The sequence below is a fragment of the Manis javanica genome, chromosome 11, assembly GCF_040802235.1.
Source record: "Manis javanica isolate MJ-LG chromosome 11, MJ_LKY, whole genome shotgun sequence".
Lineage (NCBI taxonomy): Eukaryota > Metazoa > Chordata > Mammalia > Pholidota > Manidae > Manis > Manis javanica.
The window spans coordinates 3,582,028-3,608,290 of NC_133166.1; the positions used below are offsets into that span (position 1 = coordinate 3,582,028).

At 37.9% G+C, this 26,263-nt stretch overlaps 3 protein-coding genes across 3 annotated transcripts; 2 read left to right on the forward strand and 1 right to left on the reverse strand.

Annotated features, from left to right (window-relative positions):
• Window positions 1-4,590: 4,590 nt before the first annotated feature.
• Window positions 4,591-9,742, forward strand: LOC108389190 (olfactory receptor-like protein OLF2). Its single transcript, XM_037011746.2, has 2 exons — window positions 4,591-4,610; window positions 8,803-9,742. The coding sequence occupies exons 1-2, from the start codon at window positions 4,591-4,593 to the stop codon at window positions 9,740-9,742; spliced, it is 960 nt and encodes a 319-aa protein (XP_036867641.2).
• Window positions 9,743-18,344: 8,602 nt separating this feature from the next.
• On the forward strand, window positions 18,345-24,274 carry LOC118971157 (olfactory receptor-like protein OLF2). Its single transcript, XM_073215649.1, has 2 exons — window positions 18,345-19,260; window positions 24,105-24,274. Exons 1-2 carry the CDS (start codon window positions 18,345-18,347, stop codon window positions 24,164-24,166), a joined length of 978 nt encoding a protein of 325 aa, XP_073071750.1. The 3' UTR covers window positions 24,167-24,274.
• A 585-nt stretch (window positions 24,275-24,859) lies between these two features.
• LOC108386028 (olfactory receptor 5L1-like) lies at window positions 24,860-25,810 on the reverse strand. The gene has a single exon (XM_037011069.2). The coding sequence runs from the start codon at window positions 25,808-25,810 to the stop codon at window positions 24,860-24,862; it is 951 nt and encodes a 316-aa protein (XP_036866964.2).
• Window positions 25,811-26,263: the final 453 nt, after the last annotated feature.

Here is a 26,263-nt window from a genome sequence, read left to right on the forward strand (position 1 = left end):
ACTCTTCTTTCTTGATAAGTCTGGCTAGGGGGGTATCTATTTTATGTATTTTCTTAAAGAACCAGCTCTTGCTTTCTTTGATTCTTTCAATTGTTTTATTCTTTTCAATTTTATTTATTTCTGCTTTAATCTTTATTATGTCCCTCCTTATACTGACTTTGGGTTTCATTTATTCTTCCTTTTCTAGTTTCATTAATTGTGAGTTAGGCTGTTCATTTGGGATTGTTATTCTTTCCTGAGGTAGGCCTGTATTACAATATATATATTTCCCTCTTAGCACAACCTTCGCTGCATCCCACACATTTTGTGGTGTTGAATGATTGTTATAATTTGTCTCCATATATTGCTTGATCTCTGTTTTTATTTGGTCACTGGTCCATTGATTATTTAGGAGCATATTATTAAACCTACATATGTTTGTGGACTTTTTCATTTTCTTTGTGTAATTTATTTCTAGTTTGATACCCTTGTGATCTGAGAAGCTGGTTGGTACAATTTCAATCTTTTTGAATTTACTGGGGTTCTTTTTGGGGCCTAGTATGTGATCTATTCTTGAAAATGTTCCATGTGCACTTGAGAAGAATGTGTATCCTGTTGCTCTTGGATGCAGTGCTCTGTAGATGTCCTTTAGGTCAATCTGTTCTAATACATTGTTCAGTGCCTCTGTCTCCTTACTTATTTTCTGTCCAGTTGACCTCTCCTTTGGAATGAGTGGTGAGTTGAAGTCTCCTAGAATGAATGCATTTCATTCTATTCCCCCTTTTAATTCTGTCAGTATTTGTTTCACATATGTAGGTGATCTTGTGTTGGGTGCATAGATATTTATAATAGTTATATCCTCTTGTTGGACCAACCCCTTTATCGTTATGTAATGACCTTCTTTGTCTCTTGTGACTTTCTTTGTTTTAAAGTCTATTTTGTCTGATACAAGTACTGCAACTCCTGCTTTTTTCTCCCTATTATTTACATGAAATATCTTTTTCCATCCCTTGACTTTCAGTCTGTGTATGTCTTTTAGTTTGAAGGGAGTATCTTGTAGGCAGCATATAGATGGGTCTTGTATTTTATCCATTCAGTGACTCTGTGTCTTTTGATTGGTACATTCAGACCATTTACATCTAGGGTGATTATTGATAGGTATGTACTTGTTGCCATTGCAGGCTCTAGATTTGTGGTTACCAAAGATTCAAGGGTAATTCCCTTACTATCTAACTGTCTAATTTAACTCAGTTCGTGTGCTATTACAAACACAACCTAAAGGTTCTTTTTTTTTTCCTCCTTTTTCTTCCTCCTCCATTCTTTGTATGTTATGAATCATATTCTGTACTCTTTGTCTGTCCCTTGGGTGACATCTGTTTAGACTTAGGAATACTTCCATCTATAGGAGTCCCCCCACAATACACTGTAGAGTTGGTTTGTAGGAGGTAAATTCTCTCAGCTTTTTCTTATCTGAAATTGTTTAATCCCTCCTTCAAATTTAAATGATAACCTTGCCAGGTATAGTATTCTTCGTTCAAGGCCCTTCTGCTTCATTTCATTAAATATATCTTGCCACTCCCTTCTGGCCTGTAAGGTTTCTGTTGAGAAATCTGATGATAGCCTGATGGGTTTTCCTTTGTATGTGATCTTTTTCCACTCTCTAGCTGCTTTTAAAAGTCTGACTTTATCTGTGGTCTTTGCCATTTTAATTATTATAGGTCTTGATGTTGTCTTCCTTTGGTCCCTTGTGTTGGGAGATCTGTGTACCTCCATGGCTTGAGAGAATATCTCCTTCCCCAGATTGGGTAAGTTTTCAGCAATTACCTCCTCAACGACACTTTCTATCCCTTTTTCTCTCTTCTTCTTCTTCTGGTACTGCTATAATGCAAATATTTTTCCGTTTGGATTGGTCCTACAGTTCTCTCAATATTTCTTTCATTCTTAAAGATTCTTTTTTCTCTATGTGCTTCTGCCTCTTTGTATTCCTCTTCTCTAATTTCTATTCCATTTACCATGTCTTCTACCACATCTAATCTGCTTTTAAATCCCTCCATTGTATGTTTCATTTCAGATATGGAACTTCTTAATGATTCAATATCCATCTTAAATTTGTTCCTGAGTTCTTGAATATTTTTCTGTTTCTCCATAAACATGTTTATGATTTTTATTTTAAACTCTCTTTCAGGCAGATTGGTGAGTTCAGTTTCATTTGGCCCTTTTTCAGGGGTTTGTGAGATTTTGGTCTGAACCATGTTCTTTTGACATTTCATATTTCTACCTAGTGCTCTCTAGTGCCCAGAAGCACCAGTCTCTGGAGCTGCTCAGCCCCTAGAGTGAGGTTGGGGGTCGTAGGTGAGTGGAACTTGTGCCTGGAGGAAGGAAAGATCTGTTTTCAGATTTCCATCTGGGCCTATCTCTGGTGTCAGAGCCAGTGGGCCGAGCGCACAGGTGTCAGTCTCTGTGCTTTGCATCTCTAGCTGTTGTAGGCGGGGCCTCCCTCTGGCTGGCCTGATGTCAGCACAGGAACTGCAGCTTTGTGAACCATTGCTGGCAGGCTAGGAGGAAGGCTCGGTGTCACACTGAGAGGCCTCAGAGCTGAGTAGTCTGCCAGAGGGATAGAGAGCCTGAAGCTCCTCAAAGTTCCCAATCTGCTGGGCAGAGCATGCCTAGACAACCTTGTCCACCTCTCACCTCCCCCTCACAACAAGCTCCATGCAAACCCCACTCCTTCAGCAGCCCTTTCGCTGCTAGGAAGTGTCTCAGACCACCTGCCTTTCCTTTGCCCCTGAGCTGCCCAGTGTGGATCCCCTCCTCCACAAATGGCCAGAATCTGTCTCTCAAGCACTCCTCTTATCTGAGCTCCCCAATGTCCAGAGCACCACACAGTGTAGGTTTCTGCTCACCAAGTAGACCTCCAGGGCTTGGTGTTCAGCAGTCCCAGGCCTCCACTCCCTCCACTGTTCCATTTCTTTTCCTCCTGCTGGTGAGCTGGGGTGGAGGAAGGGTCTGGGTCTGTGTGATTAAGGCTTTCGGATGTTACCCTGTTTCGTGAGTTCTGCTCTGTTCATGAGGTCTGTATGCAGTCTGGTTCAGCCTTCTTTCTTTTTGCTGTTTTAGGATTAGTTGTATCAATTAACTATATTTTCACACTATTTGTGGTTTCGGGATGAATTCTCCATCTTATCTCTCATGCCACCATCTTGAATCTCTAGAACCTTGTTTTTCTTTCCTCCATTTACACATGCATGTATGATCTATATTAGTTGAAACAGTTTCCAAAACTTATTTATTCAATGTGTCAATCACCCACCAGTCTAACAACTGAAAATATTTAAGATTGTATATAAAATTAAATATTACCTGTGCAAGTCCTGGTGTTAGGGTTACAGGATATAAAGAAATTAGCCAAACACTCCTATTACTTCTAAGGAACTTACAGTGTAGTAAAAAACACACATATAAATGAAATAAAGATAATTCAAGAAAAAATGTTTTAAGTATAGTGGATGATATGTAGTCATAAAATAATTGAAATCTGGTTGGAGGAATGAAACCACATAGGCTTAATGAAGAAAAGAGTATTCAATATAACCATAGAAGAATTGTCACATGTGTAAGTGAGAAGGTGAAGGAGATTGTCTCAGAAGTGAAAGAAACAGAATAAAAATAATTAAGCATAACTAATAAATTAAATAAAATCATATATTTTATTAAGCAAATTTATTAAAACAGAATAAATAAAAATTGAGATAAAAATAATTAAATGCAGAGCAGATTAAAGATGGCGGCATGAGGGGAGAGACAGGGGCTTCCTCCTGAAACTGGACACAGTTGGACGATTAAATTGGCGCAACTAGTCCTGAGACAGCAGCAGGAGAGAGGACAGCGTCAGACTGCACACACCTGGAGAAAAGAGCAGACCTCACCAAATGGGGTAACATACCGGAGCTGTGGCTCCATGGGACCAAAGCGACTTCCCCACCCCAGCTCACCAGCGGGAGGAAGAGAAACGGAAGAGGGAGGGAGTGGAAGGCCTGAGACTGCTGAATACTTAGCTCCGGAGATCTGCTCTGGGAGCACAAATCTACACTTCACAGTGCATTCATGAGACTCGCATGACTACCGGGTTGGAAAGTTAATACAGGCAAGTTCCTGGGGAGACTGGGATTCCAGCTGCTTGTGGAAAGCAGGGATCCATATCTGGCTGCTCTGGGACAAAAACATACCTGTGTGCTCAGCCCACTGGCTCAGGCAGTGGAGACAGGCACAGCAGCCGGGAGGCGGGGAACAGCTATTTCCTCCCCCCAGGCACCTGTACCACTCCCCTGAGACCCCCGAAATTGCTTCAGGGGCTGAGCAGCTCCAGAGACTACAGCTTCTGGACACTAGAGAGTGCAATATACAAACATGAAACGCCAAAGGAACCTTGTCCAGAGTAAAATTGTTAATACAATTCCCAAGAAAGATTTAAATGATACGGACCTCATGACTCTTCCTGAAAGGGAGTTCAAAATAAAAATCATCAACATTCTAATGGAGGTATGGAAAGACATCCAAGAACTCAGGAATGAATTCAGGTCGGAGATCCAATCATTGAAGAGCAAGAGCACGATGGAGGGTATTAAAAGCAGGTTGGATACGGTGGAGGGGACAATAAATGAAATAGAAACTAGAGAAGAGGAATACAAAGAAGCTGAGGCACAAAGAGAAAGAAGGATCTCTAAAAATGAAAGAATATTGAGAGAACTGTGTGATGACCAACCCAAGCGGAACAATATTCGCATTATAGGGATACCAGAAGAAGAAGAGAGAGAGAAAGGGATAGAAAGTGTCTTTGAGGAGGTAGTTGCTGAAAACTTTCCCAATCTGGGGAAGGAGATAGTCTCTCAGGCCATGGAGATCCACAGATCCCCCAACACAAGTGACCCAAGGAAGACAACAGCAAGACACATAGTAATTAAAATGGGAAAGCTCAAGGATAAGGACAGACTGTTAAAAGCAGCCAGAGGCAGAAATAAGATCACATACAAAGGAAAGCCCATCAGACTAACATCAGACTTCTCAGAAGAAACCTTACAGGCCAGAAGGGAGTGGCATGATGTATTTAATGCCATGAAGCAGAAGGACCTGGAACCAAGATTGCTTTATCCAGTGAGATTATCATTTAAATTTGAAAGAAGGATTAAACAATTTGCAGATAAGCAAAAGCTGAGAGAGTTTACCTCCCACAAACCATCTCTGCAGTCTATTTTGGAGGGACTGCTATAGAGGGAAGTGTTCCTAGGGTTGGATAGCTGTCACCAGAGGTAGTATAATCACAGTAGGGAGGGTGGAGCAGCTGATTGCAAGGCAAATGCAAAATTAAATTGACTATCCCCAAAGCCAATCAAGGGATAGAGAAAAAATATAGAATCTGATACCTAATATATAAAGAATGAAGGAGGAAGAAAAAGGAGGAGAAATAGAAAAGAACCTTTAGATTGTGTTTATAACAGCATACTAAGTGAGTTAAGGAAAACAAAACCAAAAATGAACAAGTGGGACTATATCAAGCTGAAAAGCTTCTGTACAGCAAAGGACACGATCAATAGAACAAAAAGGTACCCTACAGTACGGTAGAATATTTTCGTAAATGACAGATCCGATAAAGGCTTGACATACAAAATATATAAAGAGCTCAAGTAACTCAACAAACAAAAAGCAAATAAGCCAATTAAAAAATGGGCAGAGGAGCTGAACAGACAGTTCTCCAAAGAAGAAATTCAGATGGCCAACAGACACATGAAAAGATGCTCCACATTGCTAGTTATCAGAGAAATGCAAATTAAAACCACAATGAGATATCACCACACCACTAAGGATGGCCACCATCCAAAAGACAAACAACAACAAATGTTGGTGAGGTTGCAAAGAAAGGGGAACCCTCCTACACTGCTGGTGGGAATGTAAATTAGTTCAACCATTGTGGAAAGCAATATGGAGGTTCCTCAAAATGCTCAAAATAGACTTACCATTTGACCCAAGAAATCCACTCCTAGGAATTTACCCTAAGAATATAGGTTCCAAGTTTGAAAAAGACATATGCACCCCTATGTTTATCACAGCACTATTTCCAATAGCCAAGAAATGGAACCAACCTAAGTGTCCATCAGTAGATGAATGGATAAAGAAGATGTGGTACATATATACAATGGAATATTATTCAGCCATAAGAAGAACACAAATCCTACCATTTGCAACAACATGGATGGAGCTAGAGGGTATTATGCTCAGTGAAATAAGCCAAGTGGAGAAAAACAAATACCAAATGATTTTACTCATCTGTGGAGTATAAGAACAAAAGAAAAACTGAAGGAACAAAACAGCAGCAGAATCACAGAACCCAAGAAGGGACTAACAGTTACCAAAGGGAAAAAGACTGGGGAGAATGGGAGGGTAGGGAGGGATAAGGATGGGGAAGAAGAAAGGGGGTATTATGATTAGCATGTATAATGTGGGGGATGGGGGAAAGGAGAGGGCTGTGCAGCACAGAGAAGACAAGTGGTGATTCTACAGCATCTTACTATGCTGATGGAAGGTGACTGTAGTGGGGTTTAAGGGGGGACTTGGGGTAGGGGAGATCCTAGTAAACATAATGTTCTTCATGTAACTGTAGATTAATGATAACAAAATAAATTTTTAAAAGCATAATTAAATGCAGGGTCTATCTGAGTTTCATCAGATAGTTTCCAGTCTGATTTGACTGGAAGAAGATAGTATAGACTCATGGTAGCAATGAACCACAGTGTAAAAATCATTTTACCTTCTAATATTGATCAATTTTGGTGTAGGTATGAAAAGCTAAGCTTGACCTTTGTTAAAGTTTTTGTAATGTTCACTGGGGAAAATGCAGAACTCGATATCTAATCAATCACGTTTGCATAATACATAAGTGTGAGAGCAGAGACTTTAGAGATTTAAGTCCCAAATGTCACTAAGTAAAAATAAAACGTGGTCTATCTGCATTGTTCAGCTACCGGAGACAAGCAAAGAAAGACTTTCTCATCACAGGTAGGTTTCTGAGTTGCCAAATATAAAGAGTGAAGAATAAAAGAACTAACATTTGGAAAAATGAGCTATCAAATATTTAAAAATTTTTTAATGAATATTACTTAACTTCCTTTAATTAGTATTCTGCAATTTAATGGCAAAATATTATATGACTTATAAAGTAGCATGAATTAGATTCATTGTGATTCTCTGGTAAGTAGTTTTACTGATATCTTAACCAAAATTAAGAAGAAAAATGCTCTTCTTTAAATCATTATGAAAGGGTATGTGCAAATTTAAGATTTTCTTCCAGTTTTTTAAACCAGTAATGGTTGAGTGTTGCTTCAGGAGGAGGGGGTTCCACACTCCAGACTAGTTCACTATGAATTCAGACAGACTAAAAACAACAGAATACTGGGGGTAGAAAGGAGCTCATATCAAGCTTTATTCTCAAGAAAGTAGGTTGAGCGCTATACTCCCATCTGCCCATCTCAGTCTCTGGCCCTGGCTCTAGTCTCTGCTCCCCAGCCACTGCCTCCACTGTTGGCCCCCTCTCCACTCCCTCTGCTCCCCAGCAGGGGCTGTGGGCCTTCCCTCTCTGCTTCCTAGCACTGGGTGGAACTCTGTGGGTGTGTCTCTCTGGTGACTGGAAGATGCCTGACCAATTACATCCAGGAGATTGTGAGTTTCCTCTCCACCCCTCCCCCAGCAAATACTGACAGCTCACTGGTATCTCTATCAGCCATAAAGTTTTCTGCCAAGGTGTATGCCAGCAAGCTCCTGTATATACACAGTGGGTGATATTAAAATCAGGTGAGAACCCTAGTCATAAAATTTCCATTTTTCCTACATTAAGATATCACAACACAAATGCTAATTTGTGTAACTTAAATCCCATATTTACTGAATTCTAAAACAAAGTCAGAACATCACCCATATTCCAATTCTCACATATTAACACAGAGACACAGATACATGTGCACACCTAACACACACACACACACAGACATATACATACAAACACAAATTTATATTTCAAAGATATATTTATTGTTCTTGCTCACATTTCTATTTTTAATGAGTAATCCAGGTTTAAACTACAAAGGTTTAAAAATAGGAATGTATGTGTTAAATTCTGTTGTTTTCACTTGTTTTTAGCATTTCTTTGGCACCAGACCACTCCATCAGGTAAGTAATAATAATGTGCTAAGGCAGTAATATATTTATAGAGAAAAGTTTATTAAAATATATCTAGTGTCTTGATAAATACTAAAAAAATAAATCCAAAAACAATACCATTATATCAAGCATTATTTTTAAATTAGAGATATGTTCATTGTGTCTGAATTTATGCACAGTCTTAAAAGAACCATGATTTTGAACTCAGCAAATCTAATCAATTTTATGCTCTACTAGATATTTATTTTTCAAACATCACGTATATTCCAGCTGTCCTTAATTTACATGTTACTTTCATAGTATGTTTGATATAATGAGATTTCGGTTTATGATTGATAGGTGAGATGAAGCAGTGAAGGTGCACACAGTCACATACAAGATGCGTGGTATCTAAATTGAGAATTAAACTTTCTCTAAATCCTATCCCAGACTACTTTAAATTTTGTCAACAACATTACAGTAAACTTATCTGGGCTATTTTCTGTGGATAAAGATATAATGTACTGAAATAAATCCTTTCTGACTTACAGATTGTATTTTTCTGAGTGTCATGAAAAGTTAAAATTTTGGTCTACTGTTTCTTGATCATTTCTGAAGCATTTTAGAAGAATAAAGAAGAATGGAGGGGGGAAATTGTTCCTCCTTGAATGAATTCCTTCTCTTGGGAATTAGTAATAACCCTGGAATCCAAGTGACCCTGTTTACCACGTTTCTAATTGTTTATTTCATTATTCTTGTGGCAAACCTTGGGATGATCATCTTAATTAGAATGGATTCCAGGCTGCACATGCCAATGTATTTTTTCCTGAGTCATCTTTCCTTCAGTGACCTCTGCTATTCTACTGCAGTTGGACCCAGGATGCTAGTAGGCTTCATTGCCAAGAACAAGTCAATTCCCTTCTATGGCTGTGCTCTGCAATTCTTGATTGTCTGTATGTTTGTGGACTGTGAGTATCTGCTGCTGGCGGTGATGGCCTTTGATCGGTACAAGGCCATTAGCAACCCCTTGCTCTATACAGTCAACATGTCCAGCACAGTGTGCTCCCTGCTCATGGCTGGGGTTTACACGGTGGGGATGGCCGATGCTCTGATACACACGACACTAACATTCCGCTTATGTTTCTGTGGGTCAAATGAGATTAACCATTTCTTCTGCGATGTCCCACCTCTCCTATTGCTCTCTTGCTCAGATACAAAGGTTAATGAGCTAGTGATATTCATCATTTTTAGTTTCATTGAACTGATTACTCTTTCTGGACTTTTTGTGTCTTATTGTTATATCATCCTAGCAGTGATAAAGATCCACTCTGCTGAGGGGAGGCTCAAAGCTTTCTCCACCTGCACCTCCCACTTAACTGCTGTTGCAATTTTCCAGGGAACCCTGCTCTTCATGTATTTCCGGCCGAGTTCTTCCTACTCCCTAGATCAAGACAAAATGACCTCAGTGTTTTACACTCTTGTGATTCCCATGCTTAACCCGCTGATTTACAGCCTACGGAACAAGGATGTGAAAGAGGCACTGACAAAACTTAAAAACAAAAAGTGGTTCCATTGAAAAGATTGAAAAGTTATGTGATTTGTCTCCCAATCTTACACATAGTTCATGAAAATCAAAATTGTTTTAACTAATGTGGTATGATCCAGTAAGTATTTACTCTATATTCCAGCCATATCAAAATGTGTTATTTCCTAAATATTCCATGCTTCATTTTATGTCTAGAATTAATATTTGGTACTCCCTATTTGTGGAAAGTTTCTTAGCTTAGTTTGCCAAATTTGTTTCATCTATTTTTCATTTTTGCATTAAATCAATTTTCTAAATGTTAGTTTTCTAAATAGCTATTATGTGTTTTGTATTTCATAGTGAATCCAGTAGTTTTTATACTAATGAGTCTTATCTAATGGAAGTGACAAATATTAATTAAATAATAACTCAAATTATTTATAATAAACTATAATGTCATAATGTAAAAAGGCTGAGCATTACAAACCTAAAGCAAATTGTCCAAATATAGTGAAGGAAGTTAAAAGCTCTTCCTGAAAATGGAGACAAATCTGGTATCTAAAAGATACATAGGAATTAACTGAGAGATGCAAGTAGGTAAAGAAAGCATTCTATGCAGATCAATAGGTGGGTAGGACCATGCCATTGTCATGGAGCTTAAAGAAAACCCATGTGGCTATGTTATAGTTGCTGCAATTCACACTGTCACTTCCTTCAAAGAGATTTTTTATCCCTCCATCACTCTCTAAATTTGGTTCACACCCCACTCTGACCTCAGAACATTGTTGAATCTATAATTATTTCCTAAATCATTAAATAACTTTAATATGGCCTAATGAACTCTCTGCTAAAGGATTATCTCTTTACCCAAGTACCAGCATAGCATCTGAGTAAACAAGTAAACCAAAAAAAGTTAATTTTAACTGAATGCTTTCTCCCGAGGCAAAGAAAAAAAAAAAAACACCGAGAGTTGAGTATGTGCCTTAAATACATTCTTCGTATCCCAAATGTAGGTACATAAAGTGGGGGGGTTAGATGTTAGAGGTAATGGAAACTTAAATGCAACAACATAAATTACTTGAAAAAGAATTAAACTGAAGAGCTCTTACCTAGATGTTTACAAGATATTTGACAATTCACCTTGGTTGTGGTCTCATTTGCTGATGATCAAAGAAGTGGCTTGTTCAGATACAGGGACATGGATGTGCATTTGCAGGACAATATAAGAATCAAGGGCATTTTTGAATGTTTCCTACAATAACATAAACTAAAAGTCATTCAATATCTGAAGCTATCTAAGTACCATTGTAAAATGCCTTTGAGTGAAAACATTTCATATTGACAGCAAACCTAAGTAGTAGTAAAATACATTCATCTCTGTACTTTCTTGATGTACTTGTCTTAAGTAAACACGGATATGGCTATATAATTGGAGGACTACATAAGACTCCTTAATTATATCAGTTAAGGTAAGATATTATGATATTTTTAATTATCTATTAGAACTATACCTTTTAAGTGATTATAAATCTCCTTAGTAAGAGAATTTTCATAAACCCCACAGAGAGTCCTATGCTTTTGAAGGTGGTATTTTGGGGACATTGTGATGGATAACAGGAAAACATGGTGATGGGGAAAAAATTCATTGAAAAGGAGTCTGAAGGGTTTCCAGCTGTACCATATTTTCTCAATTCGCCCATACTCTTTTCTTGTTACTCTTCTTTCTTATGAGTAGCAACATGACAAGGAACATTGAAATAATTTACAGTTCAAGCAAATCAGAGAGTCAGTGGCTTGCTATTAATTTAGAAATTATAAACATGCCATCTTCCTTTCACATGACATATGACAGTAATATAACAGAAAAATTAATTTGGTCTGCATATTGACCCCTGTCGCCATGTCTAATGAGCATGAACTAATGAGAATGAAATTATAAACTCAATAAATGACATATCTTAGACTGAATAAGTGTATGTTTAAAAATGAAAGAAAGCAATTTGACTAATTGTATAGGTTTTATTTTTCTGGATTTATACAATTGGATGTTGTGGTACCAGAAACAGGTCCTTGGTCTCATTGTGAGAAAGAATTCAAGAATGGATGCAGAAAAAAGCATTAAGAGTTTACCTGGAGAGTTGGAGTTTAAAGAAAGGAGAAAGTACATGAAGGAGTGTTGGGGCACAGGCAGGCCTGAGGCAGTCGCCCCAAGGGAATGATAGGGAGCCATTTTTACATGAAGGCAGATGAATATTCACTTAGTGAGATTGGGTTTCAAAGGTAACAGGCGGGGTCTCCCTGGAGTTTAGGCTTCCTGCACCCTCACATTGGGCAGAGGGATTTTTTACTATATTTGGTTCCCAATGGAGCTTTCATGGTGCAGGGAGGTGTGACTTTTCACTATGCTAATGATGAAGGGGCATGATTTTTACTCTGTGAGTGGATTCCGGGATGAAGTTTGGGTCAGTTTCTCCTCCATGTTGTAACTACCCAGTTTTGGTTGGTCTGCTGTCTATATTCCCATGCCATATCCCATGCCATATGCCATGCAATAGCTTGCACAGGTGTGTAGAATGTAAGCAAACATCAGACCATTAGACCAAAGGCTCCCTCTCCCTGCTTATGTGGAGCTATCTACCTACTCTAACAGCTGAACTATCCCTTACTGGGAGTATCTTGTAGTAGATTTTTTACTTAAATAGGAATGTAGGCGAATGGTCTGAACTGACCATTGTCCACACTGGGATTCTGCAGAACTAGAGAAAACATCAAAAGATTTTGGTCAGTTCAGTTCATTTAATTTAATACCCCTGCTGTTTACAATTCCTTACTAACTGAAGCTCCCAAACCTGTTTTCTTTGTCATGTCAATTCCTCACAGATTTGTCTAAAAGGTATAAAAACTGCCTGTAGTGGTCATTGCATTGGGTCTAAATTGCATTACTGGGCCTCTGTACATATGTAATAAAAAACTTTTTTTTCTATTAATCTGTCTCATGTCAATTTGATCTTTAGAACAGCTGGAAGAGCCTTGAGAGGTAGACGAAAATTCTTCCTCTCCAACAACATATAATGGCTTCATCTTCATTCAGAAGACCTGTGTTGTCTCTAGGCTGACATGAGCTTAATGGCAGTGATGATGTCAGCTAGAGAGTGTGGGCTCTGGAGGACCAAGTGCCTTTCAACACAGCACTTTGCCTGGCCTCCCATTCTGCATTCAGACTTTAATAGACACTTCGTGTAAGTGATTATACAACTTTATTAGTATTCAGACAAAGAAAAATTAAAACCTGAATGCAGTATCCTAACTCATCTAAGAAATAGCCAAAATGGAAACTATTCACAATATTCAAATCAAGTACTTATGTGGGTGTGGGACAGCTACAGCTCTCGCACACAGACAGTAGGAATCAGAGTTGATGTCTGACTATGGAAAACTGTGTGGTATCTAGTATAGCTGGCCCCCAAATCCCATTCCTAGTTTTATATCCTATAGAACCAAGTGAATATGTACACCCAAAGTTTTTACAAAGATGATCACAGTAGTATTACTGGAATCTGACAATAACCTGACCTGTGTTTGTTCACTCGGTTGCTACACAGCAGAGAGAAGGAATGAACTATCGCCCCGTGCAACAGCACAGAGGAATCTCACATACATGACCCTGAGAGACAGAATCCAGACTTAAGGATACAAACTGAATGGTTTCACTTCTACACAGTGCTTGAAAAATATAAAACAAAATTTATTTGATTATGGACCATACCTCAGGGCCAGAAAAGTTTTCTGAATGACAAAATTTAGAAGTAGACAGATGCCTACTTGTGTTACGTTGAGGGACTTCAGTGATACCAGGAAAGCCATGTAGATACAGATTTTTTTTCACTTTTCTATGATATTTCACATTCTACCTTCTCTTTCCCTTACCCACCATGATTAATAAAGCCATTCCCTACTAACACACAAATTACTTTGGGAATTAATACAGATTATGCAATTTTCAGCAATATTTTGTCACCCATGCTCAGATTTAATGGGCAGTGGGATTTGATCCATGCTCTAGAGGGGCAGCCATGCTTAGGAAGGTACAATTGGCTTCTGCCTAGACAGAGTGCATCCTGAGGAGATTTGGCCTCCCTGGAGGCAGGGAGGCACCTGAGGGGAAAAGGACCTGAATGAGGTGAGCAAGGATGATTCTGCCTCCTCCAACTGTGCACCAGAGAGAAAAGAATGATAACATGAATACATAATTTTCTTGAGTTTACCTGTTGGAAACTTACTGCCAATCACTTAGATGTTTCAAGATTATTTCCCACAGGAAGAATTTGGTGTATTAGTACTGGGATCATCACACAGAAAAAAACTACATTAAGACATAAAGCATTGTCACTAAAATCACTTTTCAAAAAGTTAAAAAAATTTTTAATTTCATTGAATTTTTCCTGGAGAGTCTTTTAGGTTTATAGAAGGTAAGAAAAAACTGCATAAAAACAAACAAGTAAACAAAAAAACCTGCAAAACTTATGTTTCTGTTACTCCAAGTGAGGTTTGGAAGAAATGCAGACCTGAAATCCTGGAATGCATGAACTGGTATACACCTTGTACATCTAAATTTTTAATTTTTTGTTTATACTAATTTGGCATTTGCAGGTTTTCTGGCCATTAAACTGTACACCTTGAGACTCAAGATATACAGCTAATGTGCATATTATTGTACATTTTCTTGGGACATTCATCCGCATAGCAGCTTAAGCTTGTAAGTCTATACCAATAATTCACACACACAATCAAATATTGCTCATAAATGAACAATACTAAGATCATCCCCCAAAGCTGCAAGGTCGTCCAACATCAAAGGACACTAATTTCCATATTTTCTATTGGCTTCCTGGAGCTGTGCACTGTAGCCACCCTCTCATTGCTTCTCTTCACTCCAGTATTAAATTGTCCAAGTGTCCCACTGATATACGTAAAACCAATTCCCTCCCAATGTGGTAACCTTTGTGCCCTCAGTCATGGTGGGATTCCTGCCTGGGTTGAGAAGTGGGGCTTGAATGATTTCCCAGTTCTCTCATGATTGCAAGAGTCTATGGGTCATTAATTTGTGAATTTCAAATATCACTTTAGCATAAACCCACCACAACATTCTTAAGAGTATTAAGAGAGTTATCTTTTAAGACAGTCAGTTACATTTCAATATATTCAAGAATCTATTATGATCAATTTCTAGGGATTCAATGAAATTTAATGTCAATGAGACTCTAGAATCTACATCTCCAGGTTTTGATTTCTGTATTATACAATGACGTTGTTAGAGACAGCTCAGGGCATGTAATATATGAAGCATATGATAATATGTGCTGATAATGAGATGTTCTAAAACATCTGCCTATAGTAAAAGGACAAAATTACCTTTATTTAAAGAAAAATCTCCTGCACTTAAAGGCCCATTCTTAACAAAATTTTAAAGAAACACCTGGTTGTGATAAATTATGTCTGTATAATGTTACTCCTGCCAGAAATTTTATGGTGTATAGGATTTAAGTCAGGTGGCCATTATCAGAGGATAAATTAAATATTTTAATGTAAAGATATAGAAGATAATGCTTCTTTTTATTTATAATATTTACCTTTATATACACACACATAGCTTACAATTATTGTAATGTCATTTTTGTTGAAACATTAAGAACTTAATAATACAGACAATAAAATAGTTTTCCCAAGGCAGTGTGACTGTGGTCAGTATTTTACTGTTTTTACAAAAATCTTAACTTTATGAATGTGGCTACTGTGATATTGTGTCTATGTATATGTCTAAGTGTGCATGAGTGTGCATGGGTATGTATTTGTGTGCAAATTATGGAATTAAAATGCAATGCCTGTATAGGGATAAGGGAACTGGAAATGAGGAAAGATCATTGACTGGAGTCATTTACTATTGCTAAAAATGCACAGGATTTTTAGGACTTTTCCACTCTATCTTGGTGTGAAAGCAATATTCATTAGTAAAGCCATACTTCCCATTATGAATGTAGAACTTTTCCCAGGCTCGCAATACAGTATGATGTCCTCTTCGATGCAGGGCAGCAGTCCCGGGCTCAGCTCCCAGGCAGCTGTGTGGCCACGAGGTTTAAAAGCCAATGCACTTACTCCCCTTCTGCACCCACACACCATTCTGTTTTTCACTTCCACTGAAGTATTAAGTAAACCACATGAGATAGCCAGTGCTTGATTATAACATAGGCTTTGTATTAGCTGATTTTACCCAACCATAGGATCCTGTGCGTGCTCCAACGTGGTTAAGTTAGGCTACATTAGACTAGGTTGAGCCATGCCAGTCGGTAGGACAGGTGGATTTAATGAATTTTCAACTTAGGACATTTTCAACTTACAATGGGTTTATCCAGACCTAACACCATTACAAGTAGAGGACAATCTATGTAATATTGGCAAAGAGGGACAAAGACAAAAGGAACGTTTTTAAGAAGGGTGTGTCTTTCTCTGTCCATCACCCTACCTGCATGAAATTTGTGGATAAACATCATTAGAGCTGTTGCTTATTCCTGAGAGAACATGTGTTCAACACCAGGGGCCAGGCACAGAGATGGTTATATAACACAGGGCAGCCAGGAGCAGAGTATCTCCTGCAGACAGAACTGCACGCAGAAAACAAGTCAAAAGTTGGGATTCAGGTACTATGATTTTTGTTGTTTTCCTGATTTATATTTTAGGCTTTCTTATCTTTTAACCTGTTTTGACTGAAAGCATAAAACCAAAGGATGGCATGAAAAATTACACAAAATTTTATTTTAATCACTTTTTTCGATCTCTTTTTTAAAAATACAATCACAAGTAATGACTGCATAGCATTTTATTACACAGATAAACAGTGACTGCAATGAGGCAGAGAGGACTTGATTAGTATGAGTGAATGTTGAAACCACAATGTGGTTCATGTGAAACCTTCATAAGATTATGTATCAATGATACTTTAATAAAAAAGATACCTACAATCAAGATAGCAGGGAATAGAACAAGTATGGACTGTGAAGGTGGTCTGATATTTTTTAATCATTTTAAAAAATACTTTCATTTCTTTAAAGAAGTATCTACAAAGACATATATTCAACTTAGTTCAAGTCAAGGGTTTGGAGAGATGAAAAATTTTCACTACATCATTACTCAGATTTTATTTTTTTCATCTACCTTCTAACATACTTACATCTCAGAGAAGAGGTCATATGGAGTATTATGTACTACATAATTGGTCTGAATGGAATACAATGGGACACAGAATTCAATTGTCCCCTCAAGAACAACTCTTTTAAACCAAAAGGAGACATAATTCAGAGAGATTCAAGCGAAGTTGGGATCAAAGAAATCTGTGAGACAATATTAGATATAATTAACTGAGTTCAAGTCAAGAGTTTGGAGACAGGAAAATTAATCACTAGATTATTATTCAGGTGTTCTTTTTTCATTTATGTTCTAATCCACTTATATTCTCAAAGAACAGCAGAGAGCAGATATATTATATACAGTATAATTGGGTAAAATACAATAGTGGGAAATAGAATTCAATTGGCCACACAAGCACTCCAACTCTTAAAACAAAGGGAGGCATAATTCAGAGATATTCAAAGGAAGTCAGGATCAAAGAAATCTATGAGACAATATTATAATTCCTAGGTAATTGGTGGGGGGGGGGGCCAGCTGAGTCGTGACTGTCCCTGGGGTGTGCGACTGTGGGTGCATGTGTGCTTTCATCATGTGTCTTACACACCTGGTCTGTGGACTCTAGTAGATTAGGGCATAAGGACTTGTACAATGAACCATACTGCCATTCGTGCCTGTCTGTCTCCTGTGTTGCCAGTATCCTTAAAGTTAGGTCCGAGTTGTTTCTCCTAATCTCTTCTAAGTAACAGTAACTGTCATAGGGGAGCATGATCAATATATGGTTCACAGAGACCCATCCACCCTATTATCCAGCAGCCGCCACCTCCATGCTGCACTGGGTCTTGAATCACAGACTATCGCCCTGCCTTCTTCAACAGGACTGGATAGGACCTGAGGGTTTATGGGAAGTGGGGTCAGAATAGAGGCCAAAGACTGCCATCACTCTGCCTGTTCCACTATTTTGATTGATGAGGTAAAAACAAAGGAAAATCTTCATCACCTGCATTTCTCACTTATGTGTGCTTCTCTTAAGTATATAAGACAGAACACATTTCTGCAAAGTTAAAAAAAAATCCTGTCAGAAATCATGTATTAAATGAACAAATTAATTATCAGAACAATTGTATCAACTCTGTGAACATCAATTTTTTAATCAATAATACAGAAGTAGCATAGATTCTACATAGGCGGTAGGGAAATAGCATGATTTCATTTGGATAAATATTTACTAGAAACTCGGTACATTACCTTACAAATGTAAGCAGTATTATTATCATTATCACTTGATCAATTTACATAAAATGGCATATATTTCCAGGAGAGTCAGTTTACTTCAAATAATACAGAATTATCTCTTCTTATACTTAATTAAAAATAGAGAGTTCCAGCAGTTTGACTATTAAGATAGTAAGATGATATAAATCCAGCCCTTCCTTTTCCATCTTTCACAACCAGGGATTTCCGGACCCGAGCGATGGCTGCTGACAACTGCACTGGGGTCACTGACTTCATATTCCGGGGTCTCTCTGGCAGACAGGACGTGCAGCAGGGGCTCTTTGTGCTCTTCCTGCTGGTTTATGGCATAACCGTGGTTGCCAACCTAGGGATGATCCTGCTGGTCAAGGTGGACCCCAGACTCCACTCGCCCATGTACTATTTCCTGAGCAATCTGTCTTTCTGTGATGTCTGCTACTCCTCCACTGTCTCTCCCAAGATGCTGGCTGATTTCTTATCTGAGCAGAAGAGGATTCCATATAACTTATGTGCCATTCAAATGTATTTCTTTTGTGCCTTTGCAGATGTGGAATGTCTCCTGTTGGCAGTCATGGCTTATGACCGTTATGTAGCCATTTGCAACCCACTTCTTTATACAGTGGCCATGCCCAGGAGACTCTGTATCCAGCTCGTGGCCATTGTGTACATGGAAGGGTTGGTCGACTCGGCAATCCACACCTGTTATACATTTCGATTGTTATTCTGTAACTCCAACATCATCAACCACTTTTTCTGTGACGTCCCACCGTTGCTAGCCCTCTCTTCCTCAGACACCTCCATCAATGAGATTCTTTTGTTCATTTTCAGTAGCTGTGTTGTGGGGCTCAGCATCATGACTGTCCTCCTGTCCTACAGCTACATCCTAACTACCATCCTGAGAATGACCTCAGCTGAGGGGAGACGCAAAGCCTTCTCTACATGTGCCTCCCACTTAACCGCTGTGGCCATATTCCACGGCACACTGCTGTTCATGTATTTCCGACCCAGCTCCAGTTACTCCATGGACACGGACAAAGTGGCCTCTGTTTTCTACACAGTTGTCATCCCTATGCTGAACCCTCTGATCTACAGCTTGAGGAATAAGGATGTGAAAGGTGCCCTAAAAAAAGCAATGAGCATTAAATTAAGTTCTGGGTGAAACAGTGTCCTTACCCAAAAGCGTTTATGTCAAGATTCTGAGAGCTCACGTTCAGGTCCTGTTACATGGTCTCACCAGTATAACTTTCTGGATATTTCTCATTTCTTATATATGTGTCTGAATGGAGTGTAGGGAGTAATGTTGACCTTGATCTTCTATCTAAGCTAAGAAAGGGAAATGATTGTTTTGCATTGCTGTTTTTTAAGTTCATACGTGCATCACCCTGTTCACAGGTATGCCCGAAGGAGATGTCATGAGCAGAACACCCCTCCCGATGTCAGTTCAACTTAACTGTCATAATGGCTCCAGCCTTTTTTAACTACTGAATTTCATAATCTTGCACAATAAACGAGTGTTAGTGGGTTTAATTAGGCTGTGTACCTATACTTCCTGTGTACTAATATCACCCTGTAAATGTTCCATCATAAAGTTAGAAGTATACAAGCAGAAATAAGAGAAAAAATAAAAATCTCCTGCTTTAACTCAAGGTTTCATACACGCAAGGCAATTTCCTATCCTATGAAAATTTCTACTCTCCTACTTGAAATGCTCAGCTCCACAGTGCCATTCAAAGTGGCTGGTTGAATCAAGAATGAGTGTCTTTGCAAAACCGTTGCAAAACTGAACTTTTGTAAGTGCACCAAAAAGGAGAACTTTATATTATTCTAGTATGCTCCTCTTGGATGAAATCCTCCTGGGCCCCTCTCTTTGGCATACCTAAGTAAGTCTCAGGCCAGGGATCATTTCATACAGAACTTCTCCCATCTTCGGTTCCTCAACATCCTGCCCCAATACATCAGTGGGCGTCCCTACGATCAGCGCCTCTCAATTTATCCACATCGGCCCTTCCTGCCGTCACTGTGGGGAACAGATACGGTGCTAGTAACTGCACAGAAACCGCACCCTGGGGTGTTGGCAATAAGGATGTAGATGTTCACCAAAGGCCAGTGGAAAAGAGGATTCCTTCTCCCTTCCTGTGTTCATGCCATACTAGTTAAAATGAAAAGAAGACAAAACTAACATGTTCAATTTTTTACTACTTACAAAAATATATGTTCAAAGGGGAAAAAATAAAAAAGCAAAGTAATATTTACATTAGTATTCCATTTGTAACAATTTAGATTGTTTTCTGTATCTGAAATAAACTGGAATCATATTTAGAACTTGATATCATCATAGAAAGTCTGGATGTTAGGTAATGCTAAAATTTATTTCAATAACACAGTGGAGATATATGTTCTTAACTCTAAACAATTAGTATTTAACCAGTTATAAAAAACAACATAATTTCAGGTTCTCAAGGTTTTCATTTTGCTTTAATTGTTTACAAGAAAGGAAGCTTATTTTGGCCAGAAGTAGAGTATTTGGTTATGTAAGTTTTTTGTTCAGTTCCTCTTCCCTAATTTCAAAATCTCTTTAAAGTGTAAAATGTGCTAAGTATTATGTACTTCACAAATCATAAGAATGAAAAAAATACATTAAGCACATGCAATTTTCAACAAGCTATTTGTTTTATACTGCTTAGTGAACAGAATTTTAAGAAAAATATTTTACTTTCTGTAAAAAAGTATTTTCTTTATAATCTCAAATTAGTTTATGCATCATTCATAGAATATGTCACCTATCAGGATCTCTCAATGAATATCCAATCCTCATCCAACTCAATGTAACTTATTAAAAATATATTAAATATTTTCAGACTATGAAAATTAAACACATTCATGCTATGTAGAATTGGCTTCCTGGCCAGTTTTCACATCTTTGTGAAACGAAAAAAAAAGTTCCTTTTTTTTTCCTTTACCTTTTCTTTTGCAGACTAATTTCATAGCCTTTACAGATGGTCAGGACACCAGGGATTTTTGTTTTTGTTCTTATTTTCTATTTATTTTGAGGAAATGATTAAAGATAAGAGAGTTTAAGATAAGAACTAGGCTATGTAGTGAGACAGACCTGAGTTCGAGTCTTTATAATATCATTACTCCATAGCTCTGTGATTTTAGCCAACTATCTCCCTCCCAGGGACAGAACCCCTGCACCTCAAAGAAGGCATTTTATTGTTTACAGCATCATGGCATGGAATGGCATCTTCAGGATCCATCTGCATCCACTTCAGAGCCCGCTCACCCAGGCTGCCTGGTTCCAGTGGCAGCTCTAAGCCTCAGCTCATGTGTGTAGCTTTCTGCCCAGCCACGTTGGGATTTGTTTTTTACTGCCCTGCTGGTAAGGGAAGAGTGGTGGAAGTATTGGTTATCCCATCCTCTCTGTCAATAAGTAGGAAGAATGACTGTTAAAAAGTAGGCATCAGAAAGAGATGTTCATCTTTATGGCTAAAGTTCAAATAAAATTGGTCTCAGCCATAGGGAACAACCACATCTTAGCTGCAGTTGTTCTCTTCTAAACCCCTTATTTCCAATCACAGAAATAAAGGTAGTGAAGAAATCAATTTATATACAGAAAATTTACTTGTAATAATCTTTCAAGGATGTTACATGTTTTAAGGCTGAATGAAATTTGCAGGATTCAAAAATGAAATATGAGGCCAAATGGAATGGTAGAAGGAGAAATATATACAAGCAACAAAACATAAAGAAGTTTCCAAAGAGGAGCCAAAATTCTGTTCTTCTATACAATGGACAGGTGAGAAGGAAAACGGATGTTTCTAAAATGGTTCATCAAAATATATATTCCTGCAGGAAGTTCTCTGTATTGAGCCTTATAAACTTCTCTCTAGTCCCTGAAAGCCAATCCCTTAACCCCATCCCAATACTGTACTTGCCTATTAATAACTGTTGCTATTAATGCACTACCATACAATAGAATATATATAACGGCATGCATTTGATCTCAATTTACATTTAAGTGTGCTCAACTTTTAAAAAGAAACAATACCTTTCGAGAACTGTGTTTCTATTTAGATTCCTAATCAGAGTCCGATAGCACCGAGGATTGTCTTAAGAGTATCATGTATTAAATGTGCTTCTTTGTTGCTGTTATGATTTTTTGTTGGTAAGGCCTTCAAGATTTAAAACCTGTATTATTCTAGGCATATTTATTCTCAAAATGTCAGCTTCCTGTGTGTAACATAAGTGGCTGTAAGAAGATGAGCCCTTAAAATCCTATCCACCTCTAACATCCTAGGATTATGGTAAGAACACTCACCAGATCTTCTTTCGTTTGTCTTCTTACTACACTGCTATCAGCATCAATTCGTATGTCACTGGAAAATAAGTTGTGACAGTTAAAGATGAAAAACTTGTCCCATGGTCCATAAGCCATTTGGACAGGCCTTCTGTGTCCATACAAGAAAACCTCAGGAAGGCTGTGGATCCTCAGCAAACGCAAACCCTTTGATATTTCGTTTTGAGGCTTCTGAGACTGGCTTGCTGATCTACATCAGATCCAAGAACACACACTCAGACACCACATCCCAGAGGGAAAAGATCTGGGAGCAATTAAACAGTTCTACTTAGACGTTGATTAAGCGCAAAAGAAAATGGTGTAATGTGTTCTTCTACATCGTGAGGATGTCACAAAAATAAATATATTTGGAACCAAAATAGTACATTTTGATATATGAAATTGGATTATGATATTCGTTCTCTAATTGATTTAGTTTTCTAATTGATTCAACTCAAAGGAATTTATCAAAAAACGCTCAGAATATTGTATGTGATAGGATGGTGGAAAAACCTGGAAAGAAGCAATAATATCAAACTGCCAAGAAATAGACCTTGAAAGTCAACAGGTAAGAGGAAAACCAATTAAAAATGAAGTTCATAATTCTGGTACATGATATATGTATATCCGTGTTCAAATGGAATTCTGGCCATAAAAGTCTAGAATAAATCAGAGAGCCTTTATTCAATAAATACATTTACTCTGTGAATACGTGTATCAGTTCTAGGTACAAAACAGAGGAAATGGGGTCAACTTTAACTGGGCATTAAGAATTTTATCAAGTACTCAAGTAATGAGTAGCTAGCTGTCTTGGCCAGGGATGCTGGGGTATTTCTATATGACCCCTGCCCTCGAAGATTTATTTTCAAGAAACATTAAGGAGAGTACATTTCATGGGCCAGGTTCTTGCAGTTTCATTATTATCGTTAAGTCCAATGATAACTTCGAGGCTGACAGCCTATCCCCAGTTTATATTTAAGAGACCTGAGGTTAAGAAAGTTTAAGCATCCTCCTCAAAGTCACTCATTAAGGTCTGAACCTGGACCCAGGTATTTAATCTCAAGTCAAGGGTTCTTCCTACATCACTAAAGCAACGAGTACCTAAATACATTGCATATAAATGGGAGAATCCAGTAAACATATAGGCAGTAATAAACATGAAATGTAATCTTAAGAAAGTGGGAAGTGTTCACACTGTGGGAACATAGGAAAGGTAAATTATGATCTGACTCTCAAAAGGTGGATGTACTAAGCTTTAAAATGATTCTAAATATAGAACACACTCTAATCCTTGGAATCTATAAATGCCACCTTATTTAGAAAGAGATTGCTTAAAAGTGTGATTAAGTTCTGATCATCTACAATTACTCTCTTACAACACTAAACTATGTTTTCTACCTTTATCTTGCATCTACCTACCACTTCAGCATTTTATTAAAAATAAAAATAGTAATAATAATAAAGGGAGAAATGTGGGATCCACATATAAATCAAGTATAAAAATCAAACTAATATTCATATTTGACCTGATTGTTTACAATTCATAATGCGTGGTCAAAACCGAAAGTTTCTGTGATGACTGCCCTTGTACTGTTCACCATGTAAGAACTTATTCACTATGTAAGAATTCGTTCACCATGTAAGAACTTATTCGTTATGCTTCAGAAGATTGGAGACTGACGAGAATTAGGCTTGAGATGGATTAATGATTGTACATTGAGCATTGACCCCCCTATACTGAATTTTATTGTTGTTAACAACCATTTGATCAATAAATATGAGAGATGCCCTCTCAAAAAAAAAAAAAAAAAAAAAAAAAAATTATTTACAAACATTAAAAAACAGGAAATTACAAATTTAAAAAAAAAAAAAAAAATTATTTACAAACATTAAAAAACAGGAAATTACAAATTTAAAAAAAAAAAAAAAAAAAAAATGGAAATGACCAAAATGATTAAGAATCAATGCATAGTTTGAAACATGAGTAAATTCACTCTAAATTTTCATGAAAAACACAGAATATAAACAAATGTGTACTTATTCCATGTAAAGAAAAGGAAGTCTATTTAATACAAGTGGCTGCATACTGAGAAAATGACAAAAATATATGGCTTTCTGTGTGCACTGTTAGAAATATGTTGATGTATCTACACCAAGAATCAAGTCTAACACCACAGCTCTCAAAACTGATTCAAAGCAATTAAAGATTGGAGAAGGGCAGCAAAGAAAGCAGACACATTTTCACTGTCATTGAAAGGGATAACATATGACTTAATAAGATAGGTAAGTGGAAAATAAAAAAGCATCCATAGTCCCCAAGCTCATAAAATCGTTCCTTAATTAACTTTTCATTCACATCTAACCAAAACAAACCTCTCATTGAGGGTCTCTGAGTCGACCTAAGAAAATAATTTGTCTAAAGCTAATTTTGATCTCAACACTTTCTTGAGGGCTCCTTTCACATCCTTGTTCCTCAGGCTGTAGATCAGGGGGTTCAGCATGGGAATCATGATTGTGTAGAACACAGTGGTCACTTTGTCAGTATCCATACTGTTGCCAGAACTGGGCCGGCAATACATGAAAAGGATTGTTCCATGGAAGACAGCGATGGCTGTGAAGTGGGAGGCACAGGTGGAGAAGGCTTTGCGCCTTCCCTGGGCAGAGCGCATCCTCAGGATGGTGATGAGAATAAACAAGTAGGACGTGAAGATGATCGTGATGGTGATGATCTCATTGCTAGTGGTAACAATGTATATGACCAGTTCATTCAGAGACACATCAGAGCAAGCAAGAGACAAGAGGGGGAGTAGATCGCAAAAGAAGTGGTTAATCACATTTGATCTATAGGAGGTGATCTGGAGGCCTAAGCACAAGTGAATCAGAGAACACACCATCCCACACAGGTAACAACCAAACACCAGCCCCACACAGAGATGCCGGGACATGGTGACCATGTACAGCAGTGGGTTACAGATGGCCACAAAGCGGTCATAGGCCATCACAGCCAGCAGGAACACCTCAGCCACAATATAGGTACAAAATAAGTAGAATTGCACCATGCATTCCAGAAAGGAGATGGCTTTGTCTTTAGTGAAGATATTGGACAACATCTTTGGCACGATGATTGTGGAGTAGCAAAAATCCACAAAGGACAAATGGCTGAGGAAAAAGTACATGGGAGTGTGAAGTCCGGAGCTGACCTGAATCAGTGCAATCATGCCCAGGTTGCCCAAAACTGTGACTCCATAGATCAGAAGGAACAACACAAAGAGAGAGGCTCTCAGCTCAGGGGCATCAGTTAGTCCAAGAAGAAGGAACTCTGCCCCAGAAGAGCAGTTCTCCGTGCCCATTTCTGCTGTATGTCAGGCTTAGGAAAATAAATGGTAAGTATTCTATTTCTTCTAAAAAGAGAAAAAATGGAGGAAAATAACAGCTTAATATGAACTTAAGAAAAATGTAAAATTGGTATCAGTGTATTTATGAGCTATAACAAAAATTGTCAAAAATGAGATAGAACAATATTGTCAAATAAATATCTCAGTGTATCCTACAGATCAAAACTGACTGAAACATCAGCAGAAACCTTAAATGACTACAACCCTTATCTCTTTTAACACACTGAGGTGATCAACTAAGTTTTGTGGTTTGATGGTCTTTATAAATAGGTTCAAAAATATACTTCACAGCAAACATAAATTAACTCCTGTTTCTGAAAAAAGGTAAGAACATCTGTCAACCAGGGTAACACCTACTGTGATTCTACAAAATAAATACTTTTATTTCAGTTGAGTTAATCAGGAACA